At 36.5% G+C, this 27,510-nt stretch overlaps 1 protein-coding gene across 4 annotated transcripts in view; it reads left to right on the plus strand.

The window, feature by feature from the left end:
• SMAP1 (small ArfGAP 1) overlaps nucleotides 1-27,510 on the plus strand; it is a 187,977-nt gene that overhangs the window by 142,707 nt on the left and 17,760 nt on the right. For all 4 annotated transcript variants that reach the window (XM_025382835.1, XM_025382838.1, XM_025382836.1 and 1 more), the window contains one exon: nucleotides 20,534-20,624. In XM_025382835.1, coding sequence (XP_025238620.1) covers nucleotides 20,534-20,624 — 91 coding nt within the window. The remainder of the gene's footprint in view (nucleotides 1-20,533; nucleotides 20,625-27,510) is intronic.

The raw sequence follows: 27,510 nt of genomic DNA on the forward strand, positions 1-27,510 counted from the left end.
TGGGAAAGAGATAATTGGAGCTTGATATACAGTCCTATTTATAAAGGTAGATTAGCCAGCATCTGCTTCTCAAAGAATGATTGAAATACTTTTTTACTTTGCTTTTGAACAAATAGCCTTACCAAACTCCGAGGTCTGCTGTGTCAGATTCATTTATTTATTCACTCAGTGAGTTTTTATTGAGCAGTCACTGTATGTCCAGCACTAGAGCTATAGTAAGAAACAAAACAGAATGTCTTGCCATCACATATAATCATTTCAAACATATATGGTGCTTTATCAATAAAAGGTATTAGTGTGATTGTTAGTAATTATCACTACCACTGCTTTGTGTTAACCAAAAGCCTAAAATATTATTTTGCCAACCTTGTATTTTATCTCCTAGAAGATTTTTTAAAAGTAATGATTAGGCTTTAAACTTTATAGCATTTAAAGATTTAATAATTTGTTTTTAATGATAAATAGCATTTATAACAATTATAAAAGGGATAATATATAAAATGAACACGAAAGAAGCAAATATCTATTTCAGATATATTTGTGGTTTATGGATATTGCATTGCATCTAACAAGTCCCCCCAGTTCCATCTCTCCCACTTCCAATCGGTAGATGTTGGTGACAGGACCCCTTTCCCAGAAGCAGTAGCTCTCAAACTATATAAGAAAACTGCCACTCCTGATTATTCTGATTCAGCAGGTTGGGATTGGGCCCGAAAGGTTTGTATGCTTAACACACAGACTCTGAGGGAGATGAAATATAGCGAGAATATATACATACACACACACACACACATACACACACACAGATGTATATGTGTATATATATACCATTTTCTCTGCTTCTTAACTACTAACACTGTTCAAGTCACACATTATTATTCTACGGAATAGATACTAGTTCATTGTCCCTATGTTTTCTCACCACACCTTAGGACCTTTATTGCTTTAGTATTGTAGACTTTAAATTTCTGGAACTGATGCTAGAAGGCAAAGCAATCCTTTTTTCATAGTTGATTTAAAAACATCTAAGGAAAGATCAATTTGAGGTTCTTTGATTCTTCTGATCTTTGGAAAGTTTAAAAGTGGTTTGTATAATCATAGTTTCTTGCAATGATACAAAATAGAGTCTTCTTTTCTGCAAGCTCTTATCCATTGGTTTCAGAAAACTGGGACTTTTTCTCTTCATCCGCAGCTGTGGACTAAGGTCTTCACCTTTGTTAAAAAGTCCCTTTTAAATGACAACCAAATAGTCCAGGACTTATTGAGAGTGTTCTTTGCTTTAAAAAGTTGGTTTTTATTGTTATCCCCTTTGTGATCATACTTCTGAGTTCTCAGAGTTGTTCACAGAGTTTAGGTCCTCTTTGGCCCCATCTGTTTGTTGATTTAAAGAGGCATCAAAAAATGAATTTGATATTTATTTTGTACAACCAGGCTGTTTTGAGTTCCCTGAAAACCAGGTAGAAGCCAATCAAGATCTGTAAGGGGCTGAAGGGTTACCCTTCAAACCCATTTCCGAAGACTAAGGATTGTGAATTTTAGAAATTGAGAATTGTCTTAGAAACAAAAGCAAATCAAAAGCAGATTGTGGATTTGAAATTAGAACTCTTATTTTCGTTAGATGAAAAAGTGTATCTCCAGACTAAAATAGCCAACAGTGACCTTGTTAGATTTGTGATTTGCTGCTCAAGAACCGTCAGCATCAGGCATTTCTTTCCATTCCCACTTCTCCATTATTTTCACTTTCTCCTCTTTCTGAATTCTACTTTTGAATATTGAAGTAATTTTAGAGTTTCTAGAGTGTATCAAATATTCTTTATAATGAAAGCCTAATTTTGGTTGGCCGAGGTGGGCAGATCACCTGAGGTCAGGAGTTTGAGGTGAGCCTGGCCAACATGGTGAAACCCCATCTCTACTAAAAAATTACAAAAAAAAAAAAAAAAAAAAATTAGCTGGGTGTGGTGGCGGGCACCTGTAATCCCAGCTACTCAGGAGGCTGAGCCAGGAGAATCACATGAACCCAGGAGGCAGAGGTTGCAGTGAGGCAAGATTGTGCCACTGTGCTCCAGCCTGGGCAACAAGGGCAAAACTCCATCTAAAAAAATAAATAGAAAGCCTATTTATCTGGTTTTCATATTATGCTATTTTTGCCACATACAAATGTATGTGCAAGTAAAATAGAATAAAGAAGGTTATAATGGGGAATTCTTTTAGGAATTAGTATCCGGGAGGTACTTTTGGCCTTGAGACAGGATGTTGAAGTAGAGAGGTTTCTTTGTCAAACCTGCTTTCCCTAGTCATCTCTCTCTTCTTTCCTGGCTTTCTATCCCTCTTGTCTTTCAGAGGAGAAAGTGGAGCTGGGCTGGGGGATGCTAAATTTGTGGTAATGGAGGACTGTCCCTATAGAGTGTTGGCATTCCTGAAACTGGATTGGAATATGTATTCACTGCTAAAGTATGGTCACAGCAGCCTTTTTATTTCCAGTTCACAGGAGAACTGTGCTAGTAACGTTTTCCCAATTTAAAATTTTCCTATGATCTTACTTTTAAAATATCAACTTTATTGATATTTTAATTCATATGTCATGTCATACAAGTCACTCATTATAAAATCTGTAGTTCAGTGGCTTTTCTTCTATTGGCAGTTGCATAGCCATCACCACTGTCAGTTTTAGAACACTTTCATCACCCCCAAAAGAAACCCTACAGCTATTAGTGGTCACTCCCCGTTTCTCCTTTCCACAGCTCCTGGCAACCTTTAATCTTTCTGTCTCTGTAGATTTACCTATTCTAGACATTTTATATAAACATTATTCAAGATATGGTCTTTTGTAGTGGTTTTTTTCACTTAGCATAGTCTTTTCAAGGCTTATCCATGTTCGTAGTATGTAACAGTACTGCATTCTTTTCTTGCTTTTTTTTTTTTTTTTTTTTTGCTATTTTTGCAATTATAGAGCAAAGAAATGGTCATTCTCTCATCAACAAAAAGACAAGCTTCCAGTGGTTTTAAAAATACCATGCCTTAATGATGTAAGGGTAAAAAAAAGAACCAGAGTAACTTATGTTAGAACTTAAAAGAGGTATTTTAAATTTAGAATAAATATTTACAAGATGGATAAGTTCTATGTTCATTCATGATAGTTTCATTCAAAGGATGTTTCCTATTTCAGGTCTTCATACCATCAAAACCTGAAACATGTGGAATTAAAATTTGAGTTTGCTGTGTTTCCATTTTTATTGAAAATTTTAATGGAGCGTTTCAGTCTCCCTTTATTCTTCTCCAAAGCATAAAATAACTTGAAAATATACAGCAAAATTAAGAAGGTTGTTTAGACCCAGATGGTAAATAGTGAACACTATTTATTGTAATATAATGAGAGTCAAATTGAATGCTAAAGGGGTACAGTTTTTAATTACAATAGAATATGTTGAAGTCGCATAAGAACTGTTATTTCCAAGATTTTGAAATAGGTTGCCCACATATATTGTTACTTAAACTAAATTCTACTAAGAAGAAGAGTACATTCTCCTGAATTATAGTAATATGCTTTTACTTCAGATCATTTTGGAAAAACCTTTCTTAGCCTGTGGTTTCAAACATTGGACTGGACTTGGAATCCACTATTACTATGTGAGATTCTATTTCCTGCCCATAAGGCTCTATAGGATAGTGGCTTCAGTCCCACTGTCTGCTTGCCTTTCTCTTTGATTTCTGCTCCAGGAAGATACTTACCTCAGTTCTGAGTCTGACTCATCTTATGGATTTTTTCTTTTACTATTTTCTCATGTGTTTGGAGCTATAGGGATATGATTAAAGATAAGATTCTGGAGCCATATATTGACCTCAGAATGTTATAAGCAAAAATATAAAAAATGATTTCAAATTCTTTTTGTATTTTTACCTTTAAGGAATATCTTCTTTTGATTAAATATATAAGCATTGTATGTATTGGATGTATCAGTAGAGATATTGTTTATAGATTTTCGTGTCGTTTTTCTATAGGTAATAGTCATAATTGATGTTACGAACTTTTTAAAGAAAGGGAAACTCTTTAATTTGATGGTGATAACATATGGTATGCCTTGATACAGAGATTAGAGAAATATTATGAAAACTTTATTATTTAGGCTGGGTGCGGTGGCTCACGCCTGTAAGCCCAGCACTTTGGGAGGCCGAGGCGTGTGGATCACGAGGTCGGGAGATCAAGACCATCCTGGCTAATACAGTGAAACCCCGTCTCTACTAAAAATACAAAAAATTAGCTGGGTACGATGACAGTTTCCTGTAATCCCAACTACTCAGGAGGCTGAAGCAGGGGAATCGCTTGAACCTGGGAGGCAGAGGTTGTAGTGAGCCAAGATCTTGCCACTGCACTCCAGCCTGGGCTACAGAGTGAGACTCCATCTTGAAAAAAGAAAAAGAAAACTTTATTATTCAAGATAATGTGATCAAGTGAGCGAGAACTTCCATGTAAGACAGTCTAGCAAATTTTTTTGGTTATTTTTTCCCATTTAATTTTACAGAGTGTGTTGATTTGCTTTTTTATAATAAGCATTATTTAGAAGTTTGCTTTTCGACTTTTTTTTTTTTTTGAGACGGAGTCTCGCTCTGTCACCCAGGCTGGAGTGCAGTGGCCGGATCTCAGTTCACTGCAAGCTCCGCCTCCCGGGTTTACCACATTCTCCTGCCTCAGCCTCCCGAGTAGCTGGGACCACAGGCGCCCGCCACCTCGCCCAGCTAGTTTTTTGTATTTTTTAGTAGGACGGGGTTTCACCGTGTTAGCCAGGATGGTCTCGATCTCCTGACCTTGTGATCCGCCCTTCTCGGCCTCCCAAAGTGCTGGGATTACAAGCTTGAGCCACCGCGCCCGGCCGGCTCTTATTTTTAAGTAGACCAAACTGTCATATGTAAATAAACTAATTAATACAACCAGTAACAATGGTTCAAGGGAATAATCAATAGCTGCTGGATTTAGACTTGTAAAGTCTAAAGTTTGATTTCTGTGTCCTTTTCTTCAGTAAATATCACTCTAGGTAGCACTTGAAGTTCCTATTAGGATTTCACCCACTCCCTGCCCCATTTTCTCAAGATTAAAGACAAAATTAAGAGGATTATTAAAAACTTTGAATCACTATTTAGGTTTATATCAACAAGATAAGTTTTGTCTGATTTTGAGTTTCATGTAAATGTAATCATACCATGCAACTCTTCCCCTGTATGGATTCTTTTGCTGATCATTGTGTCTGTGAGATTCATTCAAGTCATTGCATTCTCATTTTTTATTGCTGAACATTTTTCTATTGTCTGTCTACATATGCCATACTTTATTTTTTTATTCTGCTGTTAGCGGACATTTGAGTAGTTTCAGGCTTAGGGCTTCAATGAGTAAAGCTGCTATTATAAATATATGGCATTGTCATGAAGAAAAACATCCTAGTGAGTATATAAACTAATATTTTTCTTATTCTTTGCTAATCAAGAATACAGAATGTCCTTGCAGTTGCGAGGTTATCTTTAAATGAGTAAATTTAATTAGCCTGAAACAATATTGACTACTATGTGAAAAAAACTCTTTCAGCCAAGATGGTTTGCTCTGTTCTTACTGTTTTGTACCTAGTTTTAAAAAGAAAGGATTGAATACCTAAAATAAGAATTATTACTTAACAGAAAGCAATAGTAAGATGGTCATAACTTTACTTTGTTAGTTAAATAACCATATACTACAATGCCCGCAAGCCTAAAAGAAAACCGCCAAAGCTGTAATAACTTTTTAACACTTGCTTATTATTAAAGTAACTGTGATGATAAAGAATGTGTAGGTTGTAGCAGAAAACTGTATTTTAGGTTCTGTTACAGGCTTGTAGTAAATTGAAAACATTTTTTTTCTTCATGGAATTTCTAGAATGTTTTTGCAATCATTTGAAGCTTTATTGCAAGTGAGGCAATAAAAAGGGAAGAAATCCAATTACTTTATGTGCAAAGCTTTCATTTCCTAGTTAATGAAAGAAAGGCTTTTGTTCAGTAAGCATGCATGCTTTACAGTTCTTCTTAGTAAATTAGAAATTTCCTTAAATAGAAAATTAGGAAAATACTTCCTCAATATATACGCTTTGATAGAAGATCGTTTTACTAAGTTAAAGCTTATACTTAAGAATGTTGCAGCCTAGGTGGAAGGGTCAACAATTAGATTACATGGGTCACTGAAGGTAATAAAAATAGCAAGCACATACTTTGTGCTTAATGTTTATGAGGCATTGTTCTAAGCTCTTTAAATATAGTATTTCCTAGTCCTCACAATAGTTATATCAGGTTGATACCATTATTATTCTCATTTATGATGAGAACCTGAGAGACAGAAGTTTGGCAACTTATTCATGGTCACACAGCTATTGAGTAGTGGCCATGCTGAGAATTGAACATGATCAGTCTGCCTTCAGAATACGTATCCTTAACCAATATGCTATATGGCTTTTCAGTCTATTTCTGTAACATCCAAAAATAGGAAGGGGAAGGAAAGCAGCAAGAAAAGGTAAGGGCAAAGGATCTCAACTCTGTTTCTTTGATTTTCTGCAGTTTGAACATGATGTACTTGCGTATAATTTTTTGGCCTTTTATCTTAGTTGATGTTCTCTGAGCTTCCTGGATGTGTGGTTTTGTATCCAACATTAATTTTAGGGAAATTCTGTCATACTGTTTCAGATATTTCTTACGTTCCATTCCTTCTTCTCCATCTGGTATTTCCATCACATGTATGTTACACTTTTTTAGTTGTCCCACAGTTCTTGGATATTCTTTTCCATTTCTTCAGTGTTTTTTTTTTTCTTCCTTTGCTTTTCTGTTTTGGAAGTTTGTATTGATATATCCTGAAGCACAGAGATTCTTTCCTCAGCTGTGTCCAGTCTACTGTCTAATGAGCCCATCAAAAGCATTCTTCAATTCTGATCTCTTTATTTCTTTTTGAATCTTTCTTAGAATTTTCATCTGTTTATATTACTATCTACTCTTGCATGTTGTCTACTTTTTCTGTCAGAGCCCTTAGCATACTAATGATAGCTGTTTTAAATTCACGGTCTGATAATTCCAATGTATCTGCCATAATTGAGTATGGTTATGATGCTTGATCTTTCTCTTCAAACTGTGTTTTTTACCTTTTAGTATGTTTGTAATGTTTTAATGAAAGCTAGACATGATGTACTGGGTAAAAGGAACTCAGATAAATAGGACTTTATTAATATCTTGGGGGAGGGGAAGTGTTCTATAATCCTGTGATTAGGTCTCAGTCTTTTAATGAGCCTCTGCCCCTGGGTTATATACTTCACAAGTGCCTCTATCCTGCACCCCTTAGGTGAGACAGGATGGCTGGAGGGGACTAGAATTGGGTATTTTCCTTCCTTTAGGTAGGTTACAAAAACGCTCTAATAAAACTTCTAGCAGGTCAGGCTCTGGTAAAATAGTTTCTCTTTAGGGCAGGCCTTGTTAAAAAGAACAGAATGTTCCATCATATTTCAAAATACAGTTTTCTGTTGGTATTCATGGGGGATTGGTTCTAGGACCTCCTGCAGTTACCATAAACCAGAGATGCTCAAGTCTCTTATATAAAGTGTCATATTTGTGTCTAACCTATGTGCATCCTCCCATATACTTTAAATAATCTATAGATTACTTATAATACATAATACAGTGTAAATGCTATGCAGATTGTTAGGCTGTTTTTTAATTTGTATTTTTTGTTGTGTTTTTTATTTTTATTTATTTTGGATATTTATAATCTGTGGTTGGTTGAATTCATGCATGTGGAACCCACAGATAGAGAGCCAACCATAGTTATTTTTCAGTTCCCCCTGCCAGAGCCCAAGGTTGGTTGGTTGGTTTTTTTTTTTTTTTTCCCAATCTTCACTGTAGGAACCTGCTTAAGATCCTGGAGGTAAAACTCAGAAGGGTGAGGGCCACCTTATGACTGGATCCTCTGGAGTTTTTATCTCTCAGACCTAGCCATATTTGAGCCTCCAGCAGTTCATCAATTATAGTTCAGGTTTTCCTACCTTGGGACTGGGTTTCTATCCCCATAAGTTGATTCTGTGTATCTGCCTGTCTCTCTTGTTTTCAGGGCTACAGTTTGCCTTATGACTTCACTTCTTTGATAGACTTAAAAGAGGTGTTTATTTTCCAGTTTGTTCAGCTTTTTACTTGTTAAAACAGAATGGTGGCTTGCAAGTTCCCTGCTTGCTGGACCAGAAGTAGAAAGTCTCGTAATATGAATCTTAAATATTATTTCAGCAGTCATAATGTCAATATGATAGCTATTATTATTCTTATTTTACTGATCAAAAGCTTAGGCTCACAGAGCTAGCTACATAATTTGCAGGCCCAGTGCAAAATGAAAATTAGAGACCTCTTGTTTGGAAAACAGGAATAAAAAGTACCATTAAAGGTACTAAAATATAAAGCTTTTTTTTCTTCCACAGTCTCTGTACTTATGAAGGTGTGTTTTTGTTACTTAATGTTGTTTTAAATCAAGAAAAATTAAATTTTACTTTCTTAATATGAATTTTATTATTTATATTATGCAGTGAAGTTTTAATTGCAAACATAAGAGCATTTGACCCATATATGGAATCAATGAAGGGGTACACTTCATATTCTTAGCTTGCACATGCATACGTCACTTGTTCTTAGCAGAGCAGTGCAAACATGCAGAAACTAACTTTACTGTTTTTAGTTCACTTCTTGATACACATATTTTCTATCAACACTCTCTACCTTGAGTTTACCGATAAGAAAAAAAAAAGAACTGTCGGCTGCCCTATCTTTTTTCTTTCTCTGTCATCACTTTCACTGTATGTGTTGGCTAACACAGGGAAGTGACATGAGTAAGATAGGATAGAATATTTTGGTCTTCCTTGTTTCTTAGAACACCATTGCCTTCTTTCTGCTTTTGAAGCAAGTTCTAGTAGGAACAGAAAGCATAGTCTCTTGCAGCTGTCAGTACCCCTACTCATCCTGTCTTAGAGCTAATATACTTATCTTGTATTCACTTGCAGTCTTGTACTGGAACTCTGTGCTCATGGAGCATCATGAGCCCTATATGCAGATGTACAGCAAGGAACAGTGGGGACACACGTATTGCACATATATCCTGTGCTTAAGCTTATGTCCCATCGGATTTACAAAATAGATATTCAAAGAGAAAATTATTACAAATTTCAAGATGGCCATAGGAAAATATTAAATGTAACATTGGGGTGCTGTGAGACTGCATACGTTGCAAACCTATGAAGCCAGCCATGTTCAGAGATACTAAGTGACTTGTTCAAAGTCACCCAGCTGGGAAGTGTCTATGCTGGGGTTAAAACTCAGGTGTTTGGCTATTTTTTTTTCTTTCATAGTTTTGCTAATAAGTGGTATTATTAAAAAAAAACTACTTTGTTTTTTCCTTCTCTGCAGACCTTCAGAATACTGTGTAAAAACAAGAATAACAATAGTGAGATGAGTGTTAAAGGTACAGTTGTAGGTATAGCCACTCCTGTTGGGTTTACTGCTTTTAAAAAATCTTGCTGATTCACTACTGAGGGGTGACTGGGCATTTGCATGCAATCCATAGAGTCTTACAAACAGGAGCTTACCATTGTCATTACCTGTTAATGACAGTTTTAGCAGTACTGTAGCCAATTCCTGTCTAAAGTTAAAGGCTCTAAGTATAATTATGATGGGTATTTCAAATGGGATACTTGTAAGAGTGAAAGCAGGCACTATTAAACAGTTAAGTTGGAATAACAGGCATCAACTGGAGTTATTTTGAGCAAACCGGGACTTGTGTTCACCTGCCTCATCATTCACACACATGCTAAGCCGAATAAGCATGCCAATCCTGTGTGCCCCCAGAAAACTGCTGTTTTCTAACTCCATCATTACACTGATCCACACTGAACCAGATTATGTTTGTGTCCATTTGCATAACTAGAGTATGAGTTTAAGATTAGGAAACATGTGTTCTTCATTTTTGTATCCCTAGTGCTTACTAGTCCTGGTATATAACTATAAAATGTATTACTGCAACCACTACCAGCTACCATTTAAGAAGCACTTATGTGCCAGCTACTGTGAAAGGTACTCTCTTTAAATTATTTTGCTTAATTCTCACGAAAATCCTTCAAAGTATTGTTTTAAGGAAACTTACCAGTGTAGCTATTCAGTATTTGGGATGAATAATAAGAAACTTTTTAGAATCATTTATAAAGCACTCTAGGTCATTCTTTGAGAAATGCTACAAACTAGGGAACCAGGAGATTAGAGATGGGCTCACATCTTAATTTTCAGAAGGAAAATGTAATGGATTATGAATGCTGTATCATTAAACTTGACATGGATTCTATGCAAAATTCAAATGGATTTTTTTTTTTTAACAACTTACTTCTTTTCCATAATCTTACCAGCATTCACTGGTTGTCTGCCATGGATTCTTTAAGAATAGTTCCTGGATGGCATGGTGGCTCATGCCTGTTATCCTAGCACTTGGGAGGCCGAAGCAGGTGGATTGCTTGAGCTTAGGAGTTCAAAGCCAGTCTGGGCAACATGGTGAAATTCCATCTCTGCAAAAAATTAGCTGGGCATGGGTGGCTTGTACCTGTAGTCCCAGCTACCTGGGAGGCTGAGGTGGAAGGATCACCTGAGCCTGGGAGGTCAAGGCTTCAGTGAGCGGTGATTGTGCCACTGCACTCCAGCCTGGGCAACAGAGTGAGGCTGTGTCTCAAACCCCAGCAAAACAAAACAAAAATTAGCTGGGCATGGTGGTACATGCCTACAGTCCCAGCTACTTGGGAGGCTGAGGTAGGAGGATTGCCTGAGCCCAGGAGATCGAGGCTGCAGTGAGCTGTGATCTTGCCACTGCACTCCAGCCTGGGGAACAGAGTGAAACCGTGGCTCAAAAAACAAACGAACAAACAAAACAAACCACAGTTCCTATCAGACTAAGCTTGCTTATTGGCCAAGATTCTTAAATATGCTTGTGGTCAAGATGTAGACAGTGGGCCTGATGATCAGATATTAAGGTAGATTATGAACCGGATGGACAGCTATCCAATTAATAGAATTGATGTCAGTTTGGAGGAAGTTCTCTGCTTTCTTCAGGGGTTAATACTGGACTTCATTCTTTTCAGCATTTTTGTTAACTGTGGGTATCTGTGCCATGTTGTTCAGATTTTCAAATGACCAAGCGGTAAAGATTAGTTAAGATATCAAAGGACAGAATAAATTCCTCAGATAGTGTTAAAATAAATGCCAACAAATTGGATAAATGTAAAATTCTGAAGCAAATGTACCCAAACTCAACTGTCCTGAATATAGCACAAAAGAAAATGTCATTGAATTTTAGATGACCAAAGGTCTGATATGAATTAATGGTCTTCTTTTGCTTTGGAGAAGGTCAGCTCCACAAATTTATTCCTCCATTTGTTTTCTGCATGGCTGTAGCATAGAGAGTGTGGATAAATGGGTAGATGTTACAAATTGTGTGAAGAGGACACTTTCTAATACTTGTAATTGTCTGAATGTAAAATATGCTGTATCATCATACGTGGTGATTCCATAACACTGGAAGATTTTCTTACAGAGAGAATGAATGTGTAAGAGAGATGTTACAGTAGTGTTTTGTGTATCACATAATGGAGTCACTAAATGTCTTCAAGGCTGCTTCTACTTCTGAAATTCATGTAAATCCTTGATAACTTCTCCAGCCCAGTGAAATATTGTTTGGGACGGTAGTGTCCATAGGCTTTACAGAGAACATTTACTGAAAGATGTCCATATGATTGGGGAAATAAAATGTAGATTGTAATAAATTAAACCCTAAAAATACAATTTAAGAATATTAAATTCAAAAAGAGTACTCTATGTGTTGACAGCTTTAATTTGAAAAAGATCTGTATTATAAAGAATGGCAAACAGGAGAAAAAGAAACTAAAGATTTTGAATAAATAAGATATTGGGAATAAACAAGAATTATATATAAGATTTTTTCTCACATAAAATAGTTTTAAGGTTGTATATAATTCAGTTTTGAAAGCATACAAATACAAACATAGTAATTATAGCTATCTATGTAGGAATATAAGACTGATTTTTATTAATGTATTTATAGCATATGGTCAAAAGACTTTATCTGAGTAAACAACTAACGTAGGTAATATAGTGGATAATATTAACTTATGAATTTTTTACTGAAAATTTTAGTAAAGGTTAAACCTACTATGAAGATTTCAGTAGGTAATCAGATGGGATAGTATTCTGGGAATTATGTGTTGTTGAGTAACTTGTTAGAATTTTCTTGATATATTTCAAATATCAAGTACTACTGAGGCAGTAGATTAGTTTTTTCCTAAAGTATTGCTCTCACCACATCACAGTCACAAAGCCTTTCACCTACAACAATGGTGATCAAATCTTTCTTCCCCAGTGTAGTGCATATGCACAACACACTTCTCCAGGAGTAATCTTTTTTCTTTTCACTACCCCCTTTGAAAAACGGTGACATATATGAATGCTAGCTCTAGTTGGCTATTTATTTAGGTCCTTCCATGTTGTGGAAATAGAATAAAAATCTTCAGATTTATCTTTTATTCCTTACATGTAGAACTACAGGTCAGTCAGATACATCCACCATCTAACACCTTTCCCACTCAGTGTTCTTCACATGGTGCCATTGCCGGTTCCAGGGAGGTCAGTGCTTCAGTGAGTAGTGATTGCTCCACTGCACCCCAACCTGGGCAACAGAGTGAGGCTGTGTCTCAATCCCCAACAGAACAAAACAAAAATTAGCTAGGTGTGGCGGTGCATGCCTGTAGTCCCAGCTACTTGGGAGGCTGAGGTAGAGGGATTGCCTGAGCCCAGGAGATCAAGGCTGCGGTGAGCTGCAATCTTGCCACTGCACTCTAGCCTGGGCAACAGAGTGAACCGTGTTTCCTATTTGACTGTTTCCTTTTTTTCCTACATACCTAAAAGTTAATGTCACTACCTTTATAAAATCCTTATCACCCGTGACTACCATTACCTTTGAACTTCAAATAATCATACTTTTCATGTGGTCTTTATAGTGTACCTTGAGTTAAAAGTATTGGCATACTTGCTCTGACCCTCTATCAGATTGTGTTTTTTGTTTGTTTGTTTGTTTGTTTGTTTTTTGAGATGAGTTTTTGCTATGTTGTCCAGCCTGTTTTCCAACTACTGGGCTGAAGCGATTCTCCTACCTCAGCCTCACACATAGCTGGGACTACAGTCATGTGCCATCTGGCATGATTTTTTTTTTTTTATTGCAGTTTTCTGTTTTGTCATTGTAAGAATATGCATGTATTGTTAAGCATTGGGTAAATATTTATTTTTAAATCTAATTTTTGATAGATAGAAATTATTCAGCAAAAGCCACTATAGCGCGGGGAAGGAACCCTGTTAGGAGATTAACCTTTGCCACAATAGCTACTTATGGAGCCTTTGGACAAATCATGTCATTAATTTCCTTAATGTTAAAATGAAAAAGTTGAATGTAATACATTTTATGTTTCTTCTAGTTCTAAGATTCTAGGAATATTAAAGGAAACTGATTATAAATAAACTAAGTTATAATTTGAGATGTCAGTTTTTAAAGAAAATTTTGAATAATTACCACTAGAACTTAGAAAATTGTATAGCTTTCCTATTGTAGTATATATTTATGCTCTTGTCTACATTAACTGGCCAGCTGAAGAATAGTGAATCACCTTCTAGAGGCTCAGCTGTTATGTCTGTTATTTAAAGGGCTAGGAAATGGTGGTAAATGTAGGAGTTGGAACCTAAATAGTTTTTTATTCAATTATATTCTGTGGGGTAGCGATAATGAATCACAAAAAGATTGGGTAGTGAAGCTTCTGCTAATAAAAGCTTTAATAATTTGAATGAGACATCTGCTCAATATGAATCTAAGGAAATTACGTTTTATAAAATTGCTTTATCTAAGTAGACTTATGTTCTTGCTTGTTGGAAAATTTTGTTTAATAAATTGTAGATTGCCTGATTTTATCTACCCACAGTTGACTGCATTCTTCACTTATTAAAAGACAAATTTCCTATGCAGTGTTTTTAATAGCAGCAGAAGTTAAAGTGGAGTGAGTCCGTATGTATTGCTTGCCATGTCTGAACTGAATGTGAGATATCAAAAAGATGACAGTTATATGAGGGAATGTGTGGTCATCAAGGTATTAATTTACTGTTATCACACGCCAGTAATCCTTGCCCGTAAATCCTAACAAGACAATAGCATTTTTATTCTTAAATCTTCTAAAATTTGGCTTTCAGGTAATATTTACTTTGTATTTATATGATAGCTGTATTTTAGGTATCTTAAATAACTGTATCTTGTAAGTCTTTGCAAAGTACAATACAATTGGTATGCTACAGAACAAAAGTACAAATTGATAGTTTATGTATTCATGTTTGTTGTTTAAGGTTTACAACCTTATGTCTTGAAAATATTTGATAAAAATGACTTGTTGTGTTATAGGCAAACCTGGAAAAAGTCAAACATGTTCTTGAAGATTTTTCCATTTTAGAAAAGCTTTTCAGGAAGACATAATCTATTATACATATATCTTTTAACCAAAATGTTTAATTGGAATACATTTTGGAAATCTGCCGTTCCTCTCTACACATTAACATTGGTGATTTATGTTGTAAAGAAAGACAAAGAGCATCAAATGTGCTTTACTGTAGAAACTAGACTTCAGAGTGGCCATGAGACAGGATTTTTAGCATGTACACAGGGTACTGCTGCTCTCTTCTTGATTAATCTGGATTATTTAAATTACCTTGTTGCTAAGATATTGTAATGAGGGACAAGAAGAAAATTATTCTGGACTTCCTATCTTATTTCATTAGATTTGATTTTAATAATTTTAAATGTTTGATTTTTCAAATGCTGGATTCTTCAGTGTGACAAAAGAGAATTATTTCAACTGTCTCTTCCTAGTCCGATATCTGAGGCCAGCCATGATTTTCCCCTTCAGTCAGAAACTGAATACCTGTCTCGTCAACTTTTAGAATATGGCGGTATTAGGCAGTCCTAGCAGTGGTCATGATATAATGATTGGAAGTAGTCTTTTCTTATTTTTACTTTATTTTTTTTAACTTTTATTCTAGGTTTAGGGGTACATGTGCAGGTTTTAGTTATATAGGTAAATTGCATGTCACAAGGGTTTGGTGTACAGATTATTTTGTCATCCAAGTAATAAGCATAATATTACCTGATAGTTTTTTGATCCTGTCCCTCCTCCCATCCTCCAACCTGAAGTAGGTCCCAGTGTCTGTTGTTCCTTTCTTTGTGTTCATGTATTCTCAATGTTTAGCTCACACCTATAAGTGAGAGCATGCATTATTTAGTTTTCTGTTTCTACATTAGTTCACCTAGGATGATGATCTCCAGCTCCATCCATGTTGCTGCAGAGGACATAATCTCATTCTTTTTTATGGCTGTATAGTATTCCATGTGTCTATGTACCACATTTTCTTTATCCAGACTACTGTTGATGGACATTTAGGTTGATTCCATGTCTTTGCTATTGTGAACAGTGCTGCAGTGAACATATGTGTGGATATGTATTTATAGTAGAATAATTTTTATTCCCTTGGCCATATACCCAATAATAGGATTGTTGGGTCAAATGGTAATTCTGTTTTAAGTTATTTGAGAAATCGCCAAACTGCTTTCCACAATGACTGGACTAATTTACATTCCTGCCAGCAGTGTATATGTGTTCCCTTTTCTCCACAGCATTGCCAGCATCTGTTATTTTAAAAAAATTTTTTAATGATAGGTACTCTGACTAGTGTGAGATGGTGTCTCATTGTGGTTTTGATTTGCAGTTCTCTAATAATTAGTGATGTTGAGCATTTTTTCATATACTTGTTGGCTACGTGTAGTGATGTTGAGCATTTTTTCATATACTTGTTGGCTACGTGTATGTTTTCTTTTGAAAAGTGCTTATGTCCTTGCCAGTTTTCTAATGGGGTTGTTTTTTGCTTGTTAATTTGTTTAAGTTCCTTGTAGATTCTGAATATTAGACCTTTGTCGGAGGCATATTTTGCAAATATTTTCTCCCGTTCTGTAGGTTTTCTGTTTACTGTTGATAGTTTCTTTGGCTGTGCAGAAGCTCTTTAGCTTAATGAGGTCCCATTTGTCAATTTTTGTTTTTGTTGCAATTGCTTTTGGTGTGGAAGTAGTCTTTTGATAGGCTTTGCCTACCTTGATTTACTGGTGATAGTATTGGGTTTAAATGTACAATGTAATGGAATAAAACACAGCACCTAGATATTAAAAAAATTTTTTTAAAAACCTTGAATCTATGTGTGTGTGTGTGTCTGTATCTTTATTAGGGAATTGCATGTTTTCAGGTTTTTTGGAACCTTCATAATGGCAGTGTATATGCAAAGATTTTCTTTATTCCATCTCAGTTTGTTTTGTGCTGCTGTAACAGAATATTACAGACTCATTTAGAAACAAAAGAAGTTTATTTGCTCATGGTTCTGGAAGCTGAGATGTCCAAGAGGACAGCTCCAGCATTTGGTGAGGTCCATCATGCTGTATCATCCCATGGTTGGAAGTTGGAAGGGCAAGAGAGCACTCGAACAAGAGGGGACCGAAATTGTTTTTGTAACAAACTCATTCCCTTGATAACTAACCTATGCCTGTGGTAATGATTTTAATCTGTTCATGAGAGTAGAGCCCTTCTGACCTAATCTTCTCTTACTAGGCTCCACCTTTCAAAACTGTTACATTGGGATTAAATTTCCAACATGTGAACTTTGGGTGACACATTCCAGCAACAGCATCTCCTGAGTCTGTATTTTTAGTTGTTATTACTCATCTAGGACTAGGAAAATACGTACTTACTTCCTGTCATTTTACACAAAAATCTGTAAAAATAATTTTAAATATAAATAAGAAATAACTTTCAATTTTTGTTAGAAAGTCTTTCAAGAAAACTATATAGAAAATTAATAACTCTTAATGGATATTAAGCTCTAAAAGGTTAAGTACTTGTTACTCTATCTAGAATTTTAGGAAGTTTCCTTACCTATGTAGTTTGTGCTTTGGTGTATTTATCCTTAAATGTTTTAAAAATAAAAAAGAGGTTAATTTCTTATGTTTACAATTATCAATGAAGAAGAGTATCATTTGAATTTAATCTTTGTGGCTTTCACTAATATATATATGAAGACGTATATAATGTATATACTACGAAGACGTAGAAGAGTAATCTCTAAAATCACCTTTGCCACACATTGATGTGTTCAGATTATGGCCTCCACAAGATTCGATAATGGAGGGATACAAAGTAGATTTTAAAGTGATCAGTCCTTTTGCTTTTTTGATTTGTGGGACAACCTTTCAGATGCCAACTCTAAGGATAATTCATGTCTGAATTGTTGAAATCCATCTAGAATAGCCAACTCTACTTGGAATAATGGGGTTTAGGGCATAAACATTTCTCATTCATAATTTGACCCATTTTAGGAGCAAAGGAGCAGACTGTCTTTAGAGCAGTGTTTCTCAACCTACCACTCTGCTAAGAAATACATTTTACATTATGATCCAGATTTGTGCTCACATGTGTGTACAAATGTGCAAAACAACAATCTAGGAATATTTACCTTTCTTTTATGCAGTGTACTCTGTTTTCTATTCTGTATCATTTTTATATGCCAAAAAAAATGTTTAGTTGTGGCCCGTAAAATAGATTTCAAAAACTGCTAGTGGGCCCCACCTGCAATTTGATAAGCTGTTTAGGGTTTCCCTTATTCTTGCTTTAGTGTTTCTCTTTACTTTGCACAGCTATACATATGTTCTCATTTATATAGTTTCCTATGGAAATGGTTGATCACTACCCATTTAAATTGAAATGTTAGGAACATGAGAAGCTTTTAGAACACAGATACATGTGTGAACATCTGGAAAGAAAGATATTTTCCAAATTGTTTGCAGTACTTCTGGGGGTGGGGGGTCGGGATTACCAGAGGACCTCTGCATTGCTCGATTTGGCTTTTTCTTTCCTTTTCAAACCATGACAGATAGTTTCATACTCAGCAGTATTTTAAAAGGTAGTTCTAATTTGGTGACAGATGCCTTATAAACCAGAGTTTCTATTTGAATTTTTTATAAAGATCCTTTTTAGCCTGAAGAGGTTCCAAAGTCTTAGGTCATAGAAAATAAATAGGAAGGAATTCCTCACAAGTTTAGTTTGTTTTATGCTTTTTTCCGTGGAAGAAGATGCAGTAAAATACACCCCCCCCCAAAAAAAAAAAAAAGAATGCTAAATTTGGAGTGGCAGAAAATAAGAATTTTAGTTCCTGTATTCCTATTTGGCACATAACATCTGAGCCTCAGTTAATTTGCAGAATGAATGTGTGTTTGGCCAGATTATCTAAGTTTATTTTCAACTTCAAAGTTTTCTGATTTTTAAGCCAAAGTAAAATAGAGATTAGACTTAAGTATCTACTTAAAGACTACTTTAAGACACTCTCCAGAGTATTATAGGCTGTGATGTAACCATATGAAGACCTACCCCAGGAAGCTGCTAGGATCCTGCCCTGGAATATTTGAAGTTTGCATGCTCGTGGCCACACGATCCTCAGATTCCCTTGCAGATTTGATTATTTATAGTAACAGATTGAGTAATCAGTTGAAAAGAATTCCTTACTTCATGACTACAGGGAATATTTTTCTTGAAATTATTTTGAAATCCTTTTGATAAGCAAGATAAGTCTGAACCTGTATTAGAGATTGAAAAGTGAAAGCATAGAGAAAGTGAAATGGATTATATTAAACTTCTGAAAAGTATATATTGTTACAGGTGGCTAATTCTGTATTTGAGAGAGTTATTAAAGACTTGACAGCTGGTAATAGTAGGCTAATTGATTAAACAATTCTAAGGAAGAGTATAGTGATTAAAAAACAAATAAGGATAGATACATGTTTTTAGAAGTTAACATATCTCTAGTAGCTAACAAAAAATGAACTCATATAACTAAGTTGTGAATTCTTTAGGTAGTTGTAGAAGAAATGATCTTGAAATGGTTTGACAAATGAATTGGTGTTTTCTTTCTTTCTTTATTTCGTTTTGAGAGACAGTGTCTTACTCTGTCGCCCAGGCTGGAACTGCAGTGGTGCAATCATAGCTCACTGCAGCCTCGACATCCTGGGCTCAAACAATCCTTGAGCCTCAGCCTCCCGAGTAGCTGAGACTACAGGTGTGCACCACCACACCCAGCTAATTTCTTCATTTTTTGTAGAGACAGAGTCTTGCTATGTTGCCCAGGCTGGACTCAAACTCCTGGGCTCAAGGGATCCTCCCACCTTGTCCTCCTAAAGTGCTGGTATTACAGGTGTGAGCCACTGTACTCAACTGAAAGTTTTATTTTCTTAGTTTATTAGAAGTAGGCTTTAGAATTGATAATCCAGTAAGTGTAGGTTTTTTCATTCTGTCCTATACAGTGTTTTTTGTGAGAAAGTAAGTTTGGAATGTGTAACTGTGACTTGGGCTCCTGAGAACTAGAAGAATATTATATTTAAAAAGTAATTAATAGTGTAGATTCAGGAAGAAAGTATATCAAATACCATTTCATTAGACTTTTCTTGGCAGTTGTGTCTCATGTATCATACAGTGTGTGGATGATGGGTTAACAGTGTGCTCATGAAGACTCTGAGGCCTCTCCAGTCTCAGCTAACAGGATGTATTAGTCCGTTTTCATGCTGTGGATAAAGACATACCTGAGACTGGGCAGTTTACAGAAGAAAGAGGTTTAATTGGACTCACAGTTCCGTGTGGTTGGGGAGGCCTCACAATCATGACAGAAGGCAAGGAAGAGCAAGTCACATCTTATGTGTATGGCAGCAGGCAAGGAGAGCTTGTGTAGGGAAACTCCCCCTTAACATAAACAAATAGCACAGGAAAGACCTGCCCCCATGATTTAATTATCTCCCACTGGATCCCTCCCATAACACATGGGAATTATGGGAGCTACAAGATGAGATTTGGGTGGAGACACAGAATGAAACTGTATCATAGGAGTACATTAGTAGTAGCCAGGAAATAATATGAAATGCATTTCTTCAAAATGTATAATTTCATATAAAAGATGGGAATTATGGGATCTACAAGATGAAATTTGAGTGGGGACACAGAAGTACATTAATAGTGTCTAGGAACTAATATGAAATGTGTTTCTTTAAATTGTGTAATTTCATATAAAAGAGCTAGTAGTTAAGGACAATTATATTAAGAGTTAAATTGTTTTATTCACAATTTTGGGGTCCCAATATGTAAGGACTGTCATTGCAACTTCAACAGTCATGTTTACTTGTTTTTTTATATAATGAACAATATTCTAGGTTTTATTATACTGTGTTTCATTTACTTTTTTACACTGTTTATCAAAAACGTGTAATTAATTGGGGCTTAAAATTTTGTTAAATTTACTTAAGAAAAATTAATAAATCCAATTATTTACTTTAAAGCTGCAGAAGAAAGAAGAACAGCAACTGGAGCCTAAAAAAAGTACCAGCCCTAAAAAAGCTGCGGAGCCCACTGTGGATCTTTTAGGACTTGGTAAGTGATAAAAAAGAAAAGGTCGCTGCTAGAGTTACAAAACAATTGAAACTTTTTCTTGGAGTGAATATAATGGCTTTATCTTCAGTATGCCAAAACGTACCTGTTAACTGAATTTGAAAATGGTATGATTAGTTTGCTAACTTCCCACAAAAAGGAAATCTTTAATAAGGGAGCTGGTGTCTGTCAGCACTGTCTTCACTGAAATACAAGTAATGAGTTCCTTGGGGAAAAGAAGATATCACAGTAATCTTCAAAGGCTTGGTAGATGTGACATTTTAGTGCTTACAATAAAGAGTGGATTATTTTCTCTTCTCTGTCTCTCGAATTTTCAGTTTTGTGGGGGATTTTTCCCCTTAACAAAATGATTCTAGGGTAGCCTTATTGTAAAATGTGTTGGTTTAAAATAAAATTTAATTTTGGTTAACTGAAGCAACACATTTTGCATCCAAATCTAGTGACTAGATTCATATAACTTATTCAATGATAATGAGAAGTGCTCGTTTTAATTTAATGTCCTGTTTGTTCTCATGGCTGAAAGGTATATGTAGTCTGTGTGGTAAGTAAGCAGGCCTTCATTCAAGGGGTGTTTATATTGTGCTTATCTACAAATATTGTTAGCTTCTCTCTCTTTTTTTTTTTTTTACATTTTTTTTCTTCTAAAAGAATTGGCTTGATAAAAGGTTACTTTTAGTAATATCTGAGCCTTGGCACAGGAATAATTTCAGTCTTTCTCTTTGTTTAGTTTGGAGAAAGATTGAGAAGGAAAAGAGTAAAAGGCAGTTAGTTGGAATAGTTGAACTTCATATACTGCTTTCCAAAAATTGATCCTAGTTGTTATTGAGTAAATTGTTGTCTGTTTTAAGAATTATAGCTGAATGTTTTATTCATTTCTTAGGAAGCTGGTACATCATACAAATATACTCCCTGGAGGTACAATTCTTCTATGATGGTAAAAAGTTGTATATTAGAAATATAAAAAATAACTGTAATTTTGAAAATAAGGCTTCAGTCCAGGGGCTCTAAATACAATTATGTTGAATTGTAGTCCTCATAATTTCTTGTTTTATTTCCTTTACTGTAAATGAGAGACAAAGAAAAAAAATTATTACTAAAGTAAAAAAAATCTTAGTAAAACTGTAGTATATCTTTGTCTTCACTGCAGCTTCCTTTTTCAGTCTGCATTGCCTGGTTTATTAGTTTATAACTTAGAAATATAAAATATAATCTAGGCCTGATTCTTATCTTACACACTCATTCCATTCAACAAATAGCTACTGTCTACTGTGTGTCAAGGTACCATTGTAGACACTAAGGAGATAGATCTGAAAGAGGACAGACTACAACTCCTAACTTCTGGGGCTTTCATTTCATCTGGAGAGACAGTGAATAAACAATTAAATAAAATATATCGTAGGTTATAGGTGGTAAGTACTATAGATGAAAGAAAACAGAAATGGATGGTTGTAATTTTAAATAGGGTGGACAGGGAGGCATTCACAGATGTCTTATTGGAGCAAAGGCGTGAAGAATGTCTGGATATCTGGATCTGTAAGTGAGAGCATTCTGAGAAGAACACAGCAGATGGAAAGGCTCTTCAGTAGGAGCCTACTTGAAGTGTGCAAGGACCAGCAAGGATGACAATGTGGCTAAAGTGGAATGATCTGGGGGGAGAATAGTAACAGAGGAGACAAGGAAGGAAGGGGTAGGGAGGGTGCAAGCTGACTATAACAGGACTTGGTTTTAACTCTGAGTGACCTGGAAACACATTGGAGGAATTTGCTGAAAAGAAATAATCTGACTGTAGTATTTAAAGAATTGTTGTGGTGGTTGTGCTGAGACTAGATGATCGTAGGGCAAGGTGGGCAGGAAAGGGTTTTTTTAAGGATGACATTACAAGATGTTTAGTGTTAGAAATGAACTGTAGAGAGGTAAATCTGATACTTTCAGGACAAGGACAAATTGTTCTAGCAGTGTCCTTGAATAGCCTGGAGTGAATGGCATCTAGTCGACAAACAGTATGAGTGGCCTTTGAGATATTCCATTATTGTTGGAATGATACTGCATAGTAAATAAGCCTAGGTTTCAACAGCTTACAACATTAAACATCTGTTTCTCTCTTTCTGTGGGTCAGCTAGGGCAGCTCTACTATAACTTCATTTGATACATTTTCTACCTTCCTGATTATTGTGGGGCACTGTTTACCAGCCATTTCACTATTGCATATGTTTCCTTATCTTCTACCACCTTGTCTCAAAGTCAATGCCACAGATTTTAGGGTTCTGTTGTGGCAGCACCCCTCTTGTATCAGTTTCTAAAACAGTCACCTCTTGCTGTGCATGTTACATAGCAAACAACTCCAAAATTTCAGTGGCTTACATCAACTAACATTTATTTCTGTCACTCGTGGGTTTGTAGGTCTGCTGGGATGTTGCTCTTTTGGACAGTGGGACAGCTTCAGGAAACAGTGCCTTTAGGGGAGAACCAAAGTTCATTTAGCAGAAGTTAGGGACTGTTTGTGAAAAAAGATTAAGAATATATGGGGGATTTTTCAATGACTGATAGTGGGTTTTAGATCATTTGGTGAAAGAGTTCCAAAGGTGGCAGGGGTGGGAGATGGGGTTAGAAAGAGGGCTGTCTTGCTGTGAGGGAGTTGTAGCAGCAGGAGAGGAAGTGTCTTACCCAGAGCACATACAGCTCTTCACATCTGCTGGTTATCAATTTCCTAAACTCTTTTAAAAAATATTTTCAGACTTTTTTTTTTTTAAAAAAAAGCTGTGTTAAAGCATAAAATTTGATGAATTCATGAAAGTCCAGGAGACTACAGAGAAATCAAAGGTCTCTTTCAGCTCAAAACAAACAGTGATTCTAAATGTGGATTGATGATTGGTGTCCACCTCGGGCCTCAGGCTCTTTATCTGCTCAGAAGCATGCCGCTGTCCTCTAATGGGACCCTGGTTTTCCCCTGTAAATTGAAAAACAGCGCAAATTGTAGGGGTAGGTGCCTTGAAGTATGATTTATGGTAATGCAAAGATGACGGCATATCTCCGTATGAGTGAGACTAGAACAGACATTAACTTAAAACATTTCCAGAAAATATAGAGAAAAACTGCATAGCGATAGTTCAGTTACACAGCTACGGATCCTTGGGACTCATGCCTTCTTTATCACTCTTAACAGTTTCATAATAGCGTAATACTTAAGACTAGTTTTAAGAGATTTGATCTTTCCTTTAAATGGGACTTTAATGAACCTACTTTATTTTTTGTAACCCAGTAACTCAGGTAAAACCTTTCTTAAGCTCACCTTTCCTGATCATTCAAAGTTCAAACATAAAACGCTTTATATTATATATACTTTTTAGCAGAGGTTGTCCAATTTTTTCCAAGAAGGGCCAAATAGACATTATTTTTGGCTTTGCAGGCCTTATGATCTCTGTTGCAACTAGTCAACTCCCATTGTAGTATGCAAGTAGCCATAAACGAACATGTAAATGAATGAGCATGCTTATGTTCCGATCGATTTTAAAAACAGGCATGGGGCTAGGGTTTGCTCACCCCTGCTTTATGTTCCCGATAGTACCTACAAGAGCTGCCTCATATTTAGATATTAATTCGTGTTTGAAAGCTGTAGGACTACTATTTATTATAGTACTTTACTCTCTAATACCACAAACAGGGTGAGATACTTGAGCTGCCTCCAGTCTTAGAAATTACCGAGGGCCTTTGGCCCATGTTGACTAAGTGCCAGATTGAATAATCTCTGAATGTACCAAATTTGAATCAAATACAGACATATGCTGACTTGAGTATGCACGTCCTATGTTAAAATAGAATTAAAATCAGCTTCTAGGGTTTGTGAGAAGAGTGCTCTTCGGGTCCCCTTACTTGGGAAGCTAGTTTAGGACTGTGAATTATACTGTTAGGCTAGTGTCTATTCCTTGTTGTTTATTAGTTTTAAAGATGATAAAGATTGACAGACTGCTTACCAATTGGTTAGGACAGTTCCCCCAGACTAATGCTTCTATTCAGTAGGGCTTATTTTTGGAGTGTGGGGGCATAAGACCGCCTCTGAGAATAAAGTCTTCAAGGGCGAGCGCATGCTTTGGGCATAAGGCTTGAGAAGAATTACTTATAACTGGCCTTGGATGTGACCCTAGAGGTTTCATTTCAACCTCCCGTTAACGGTTCCTGCAGGGGTTCTGTTTTGTGGCCATCTGTGTACCACATGCACACTGCAGAGCAGCCTGGTTCCTTGTCAGGAGGCGTTATCCACAGCCCTACCAGGAACAGAATTGTGTGTGTCAGGGGTGCACTGCCAAGGATGTCTGGGGTGACCTCATCCTGTCAGTGCCCCAGAAAGCATCTCACAAAGAATTGAGTCATGATCTTGGTGATGAAAATCTAGCTCAGGGGTGTACACTTGTGTTTCTGTTTTGGGGAAGTTGATGAGAAAAGTTTGCAAATTTTAGTTTCTCCATTCATGCTTGTGTTCAGGAAATAAAAGCTTTAACATATGACAGTGGTCAAGACAATGCTAGTGAAATTAAGCCATCAGTATATAACCCATTTTATTATTAGCAACACATACCCAGTTTTATATGAGAGAGATGAATACAGAAAGTACTCTACTTACCTTTCAGGCAGAAACTTCCTATAGAAAAAATTCTAGCCATTTCTCAAAGCCGCCCATGTGCTATAAAGCAAATTTGGGAATGAACTGAGTAAAAGAATGCCAGATTTAGCAGCAGTGGTCCTGGTGATCCACAGTTCCCAGTGGACCTGGAAAGCTGCTGGTGTCCTACAGCTACCTATTTGACCAGATCCGGAGGACGTTTGTGTAGTTGTGTGCACGTGCCCCTTTTCTTGGAGGAGGATTGAAGGTGGGGAGGACTATAGTAGAAGTGCCCAAGAAAATTTTATAGTGTCTTATGTTTTTCAGATATAGTTTAAAACCTGATAACAACTTGTATTGCCTCTGCTCAGAAAAGTATGCTCAGTGAACTATTGTTATGAACTATTATTATCCTTTCAAAAAGGAGGTCTTAGGGATTGGTTTATTCTTATGTAATCACACCTGCATAGGAAAGAAAATGCATTTACATAAATATGTTGGTGTAAGGTAACTAGCAGTGGGCAGATACTTGCAAGTGGTCCTGAGTCAGTACCAGGGCAGTCAGTGAACTGGCACCAGAAAGAGGTGCCGTTGGGGGAGTTGATGATATCACAGACTTTAGAAGAGAGCAAGAAGGGACGGCGTCTTGGAAACAGCACAGAACCTCCAGAGAATGTGCTGGGGGATAGGACAAAGAGGGGTAAAATTCAACTCTGAATGAGGCAACTTGAAACGACAAGTAACAGGAAGCCTGAAAATGGCTTGAACATAAGGACATCTAATTATCTCATTCAAAGAGAAATCTGGAGACAGGGTGGTTTGGGGCTGTGCAGTGGTGGAACAGTGAGTGCAGGGAGCCAGGTTCCTCTTTGCTTCTCCTCATTCTGCCACCCTCATCATAGTACTGGCTTTACTCTGGAGGCTTGTCCCCTTATGGCCAACACATGGATGGTGCAGCATCCTATCCTTATAGGACCACGCCTAAAGGATGGCTTTTCCTCATCAGCTTCTTTTCTCAGGAGGAAAAACTTGCCAGAAAATTCCCCAGCAGGATTCCCAGGGTACGCTTGGTCAGAATTGGATTGTATTACCTCACTCTAGTTGCAAGAGAGGCTAGGAAAATAGTATTCATCCTGTAGAGTGGAGTAGGCTTTGCCAGCAAGAAGCGCCCAGATGGGGCTTTGGTAGTCTGTGGTATCTGGCACACTTGCATTTCATCCTGACAGCAGCTCTTTAGGGTACACACCCACACACACTTTTTCCTTTTTTTTTTTTTAATTAAACTAATAGTAATAAAACTAGCAACTAATAAGCTAACAAAAATTAATTTCCAAGGCATTGCTGCTATACAATAGAATTAGGACTCAAACCTAGATCTGTTTAATGCCAAAGTCTAATTTCAGCTCTTAAGATGAACCAAAGCAAGGCATCTAACCCAAGTATTAAATTATCTTATTATGTTAATAATCAGATACTGCTAACTATATGCCAGGGGCTGTTTTGAGTGCTGACAGATATTTATTTATTGAATTTTTGCAACAGCTCTGAGATTGGTGAACTATTATTATTTCCCTTTTATAGATGAGAAAACTGAGGCACAGAGAGGTTAAGTGAATTGCACAAGGTCACACCGATGGTAGATTACAGAACTGGGATTTAGACTGAGTAGTCTGACTTCAGGGCTCATATTCTTAACACTGTGTTAAGCTGTGATAGAAAATAAAACTCTAACAGGTGAGATTATGCTACACAAAATAGACATTGGACCCATTCATCAAATCAATAGATGGCAGTATTAAGTCATGGGGGCGTGATCCTTGGTTTAGAGGTAGTACCTGTGTTTTGTCTGCCCTCTAGCAGCTTCGTCTGGGAAATGGAAATAGGAACTCTTCTGTAGCTGAGGGCCAGAATAAATGGTGTGCTTTATGTGAAGCACCTAGCACAGTAACTTGCACACAGTCCTGTACTGAGACTATAACCTGAACACCAGGTCATGGGGGATCACCAAGAGGTAGTACAGGCCTTTGAAGGAATGTGTGGAGAAGGGACTGAAAAATTATGCTGAGTAACACGGAGTAGGACTCCTGCTGGGTTATTCCTTGAATAGCCACTACTATTAGAGAGAAAGAGGGAGACAGAGGGAAACAGTGATTGCAAAGCATGGTCTGTGGCCTCTGATGGATTTGCAGCTGACTAAAAGAACTGAGGAAATTGGGTGGCCTCAGGAATCTAGTTTATCACTATTTAAAACATTTAGAAAGAAATTTGGTG

The sequence above is a fragment of the Theropithecus gelada genome, chromosome 4 (assembly GCF_003255815.1).
Source record: "Theropithecus gelada isolate Dixy chromosome 4, Tgel_1.0, whole genome shotgun sequence".
Classification (NCBI taxonomy): domain Eukaryota; kingdom Metazoa; phylum Chordata; class Mammalia; order Primates; family Cercopithecidae; genus Theropithecus; species Theropithecus gelada.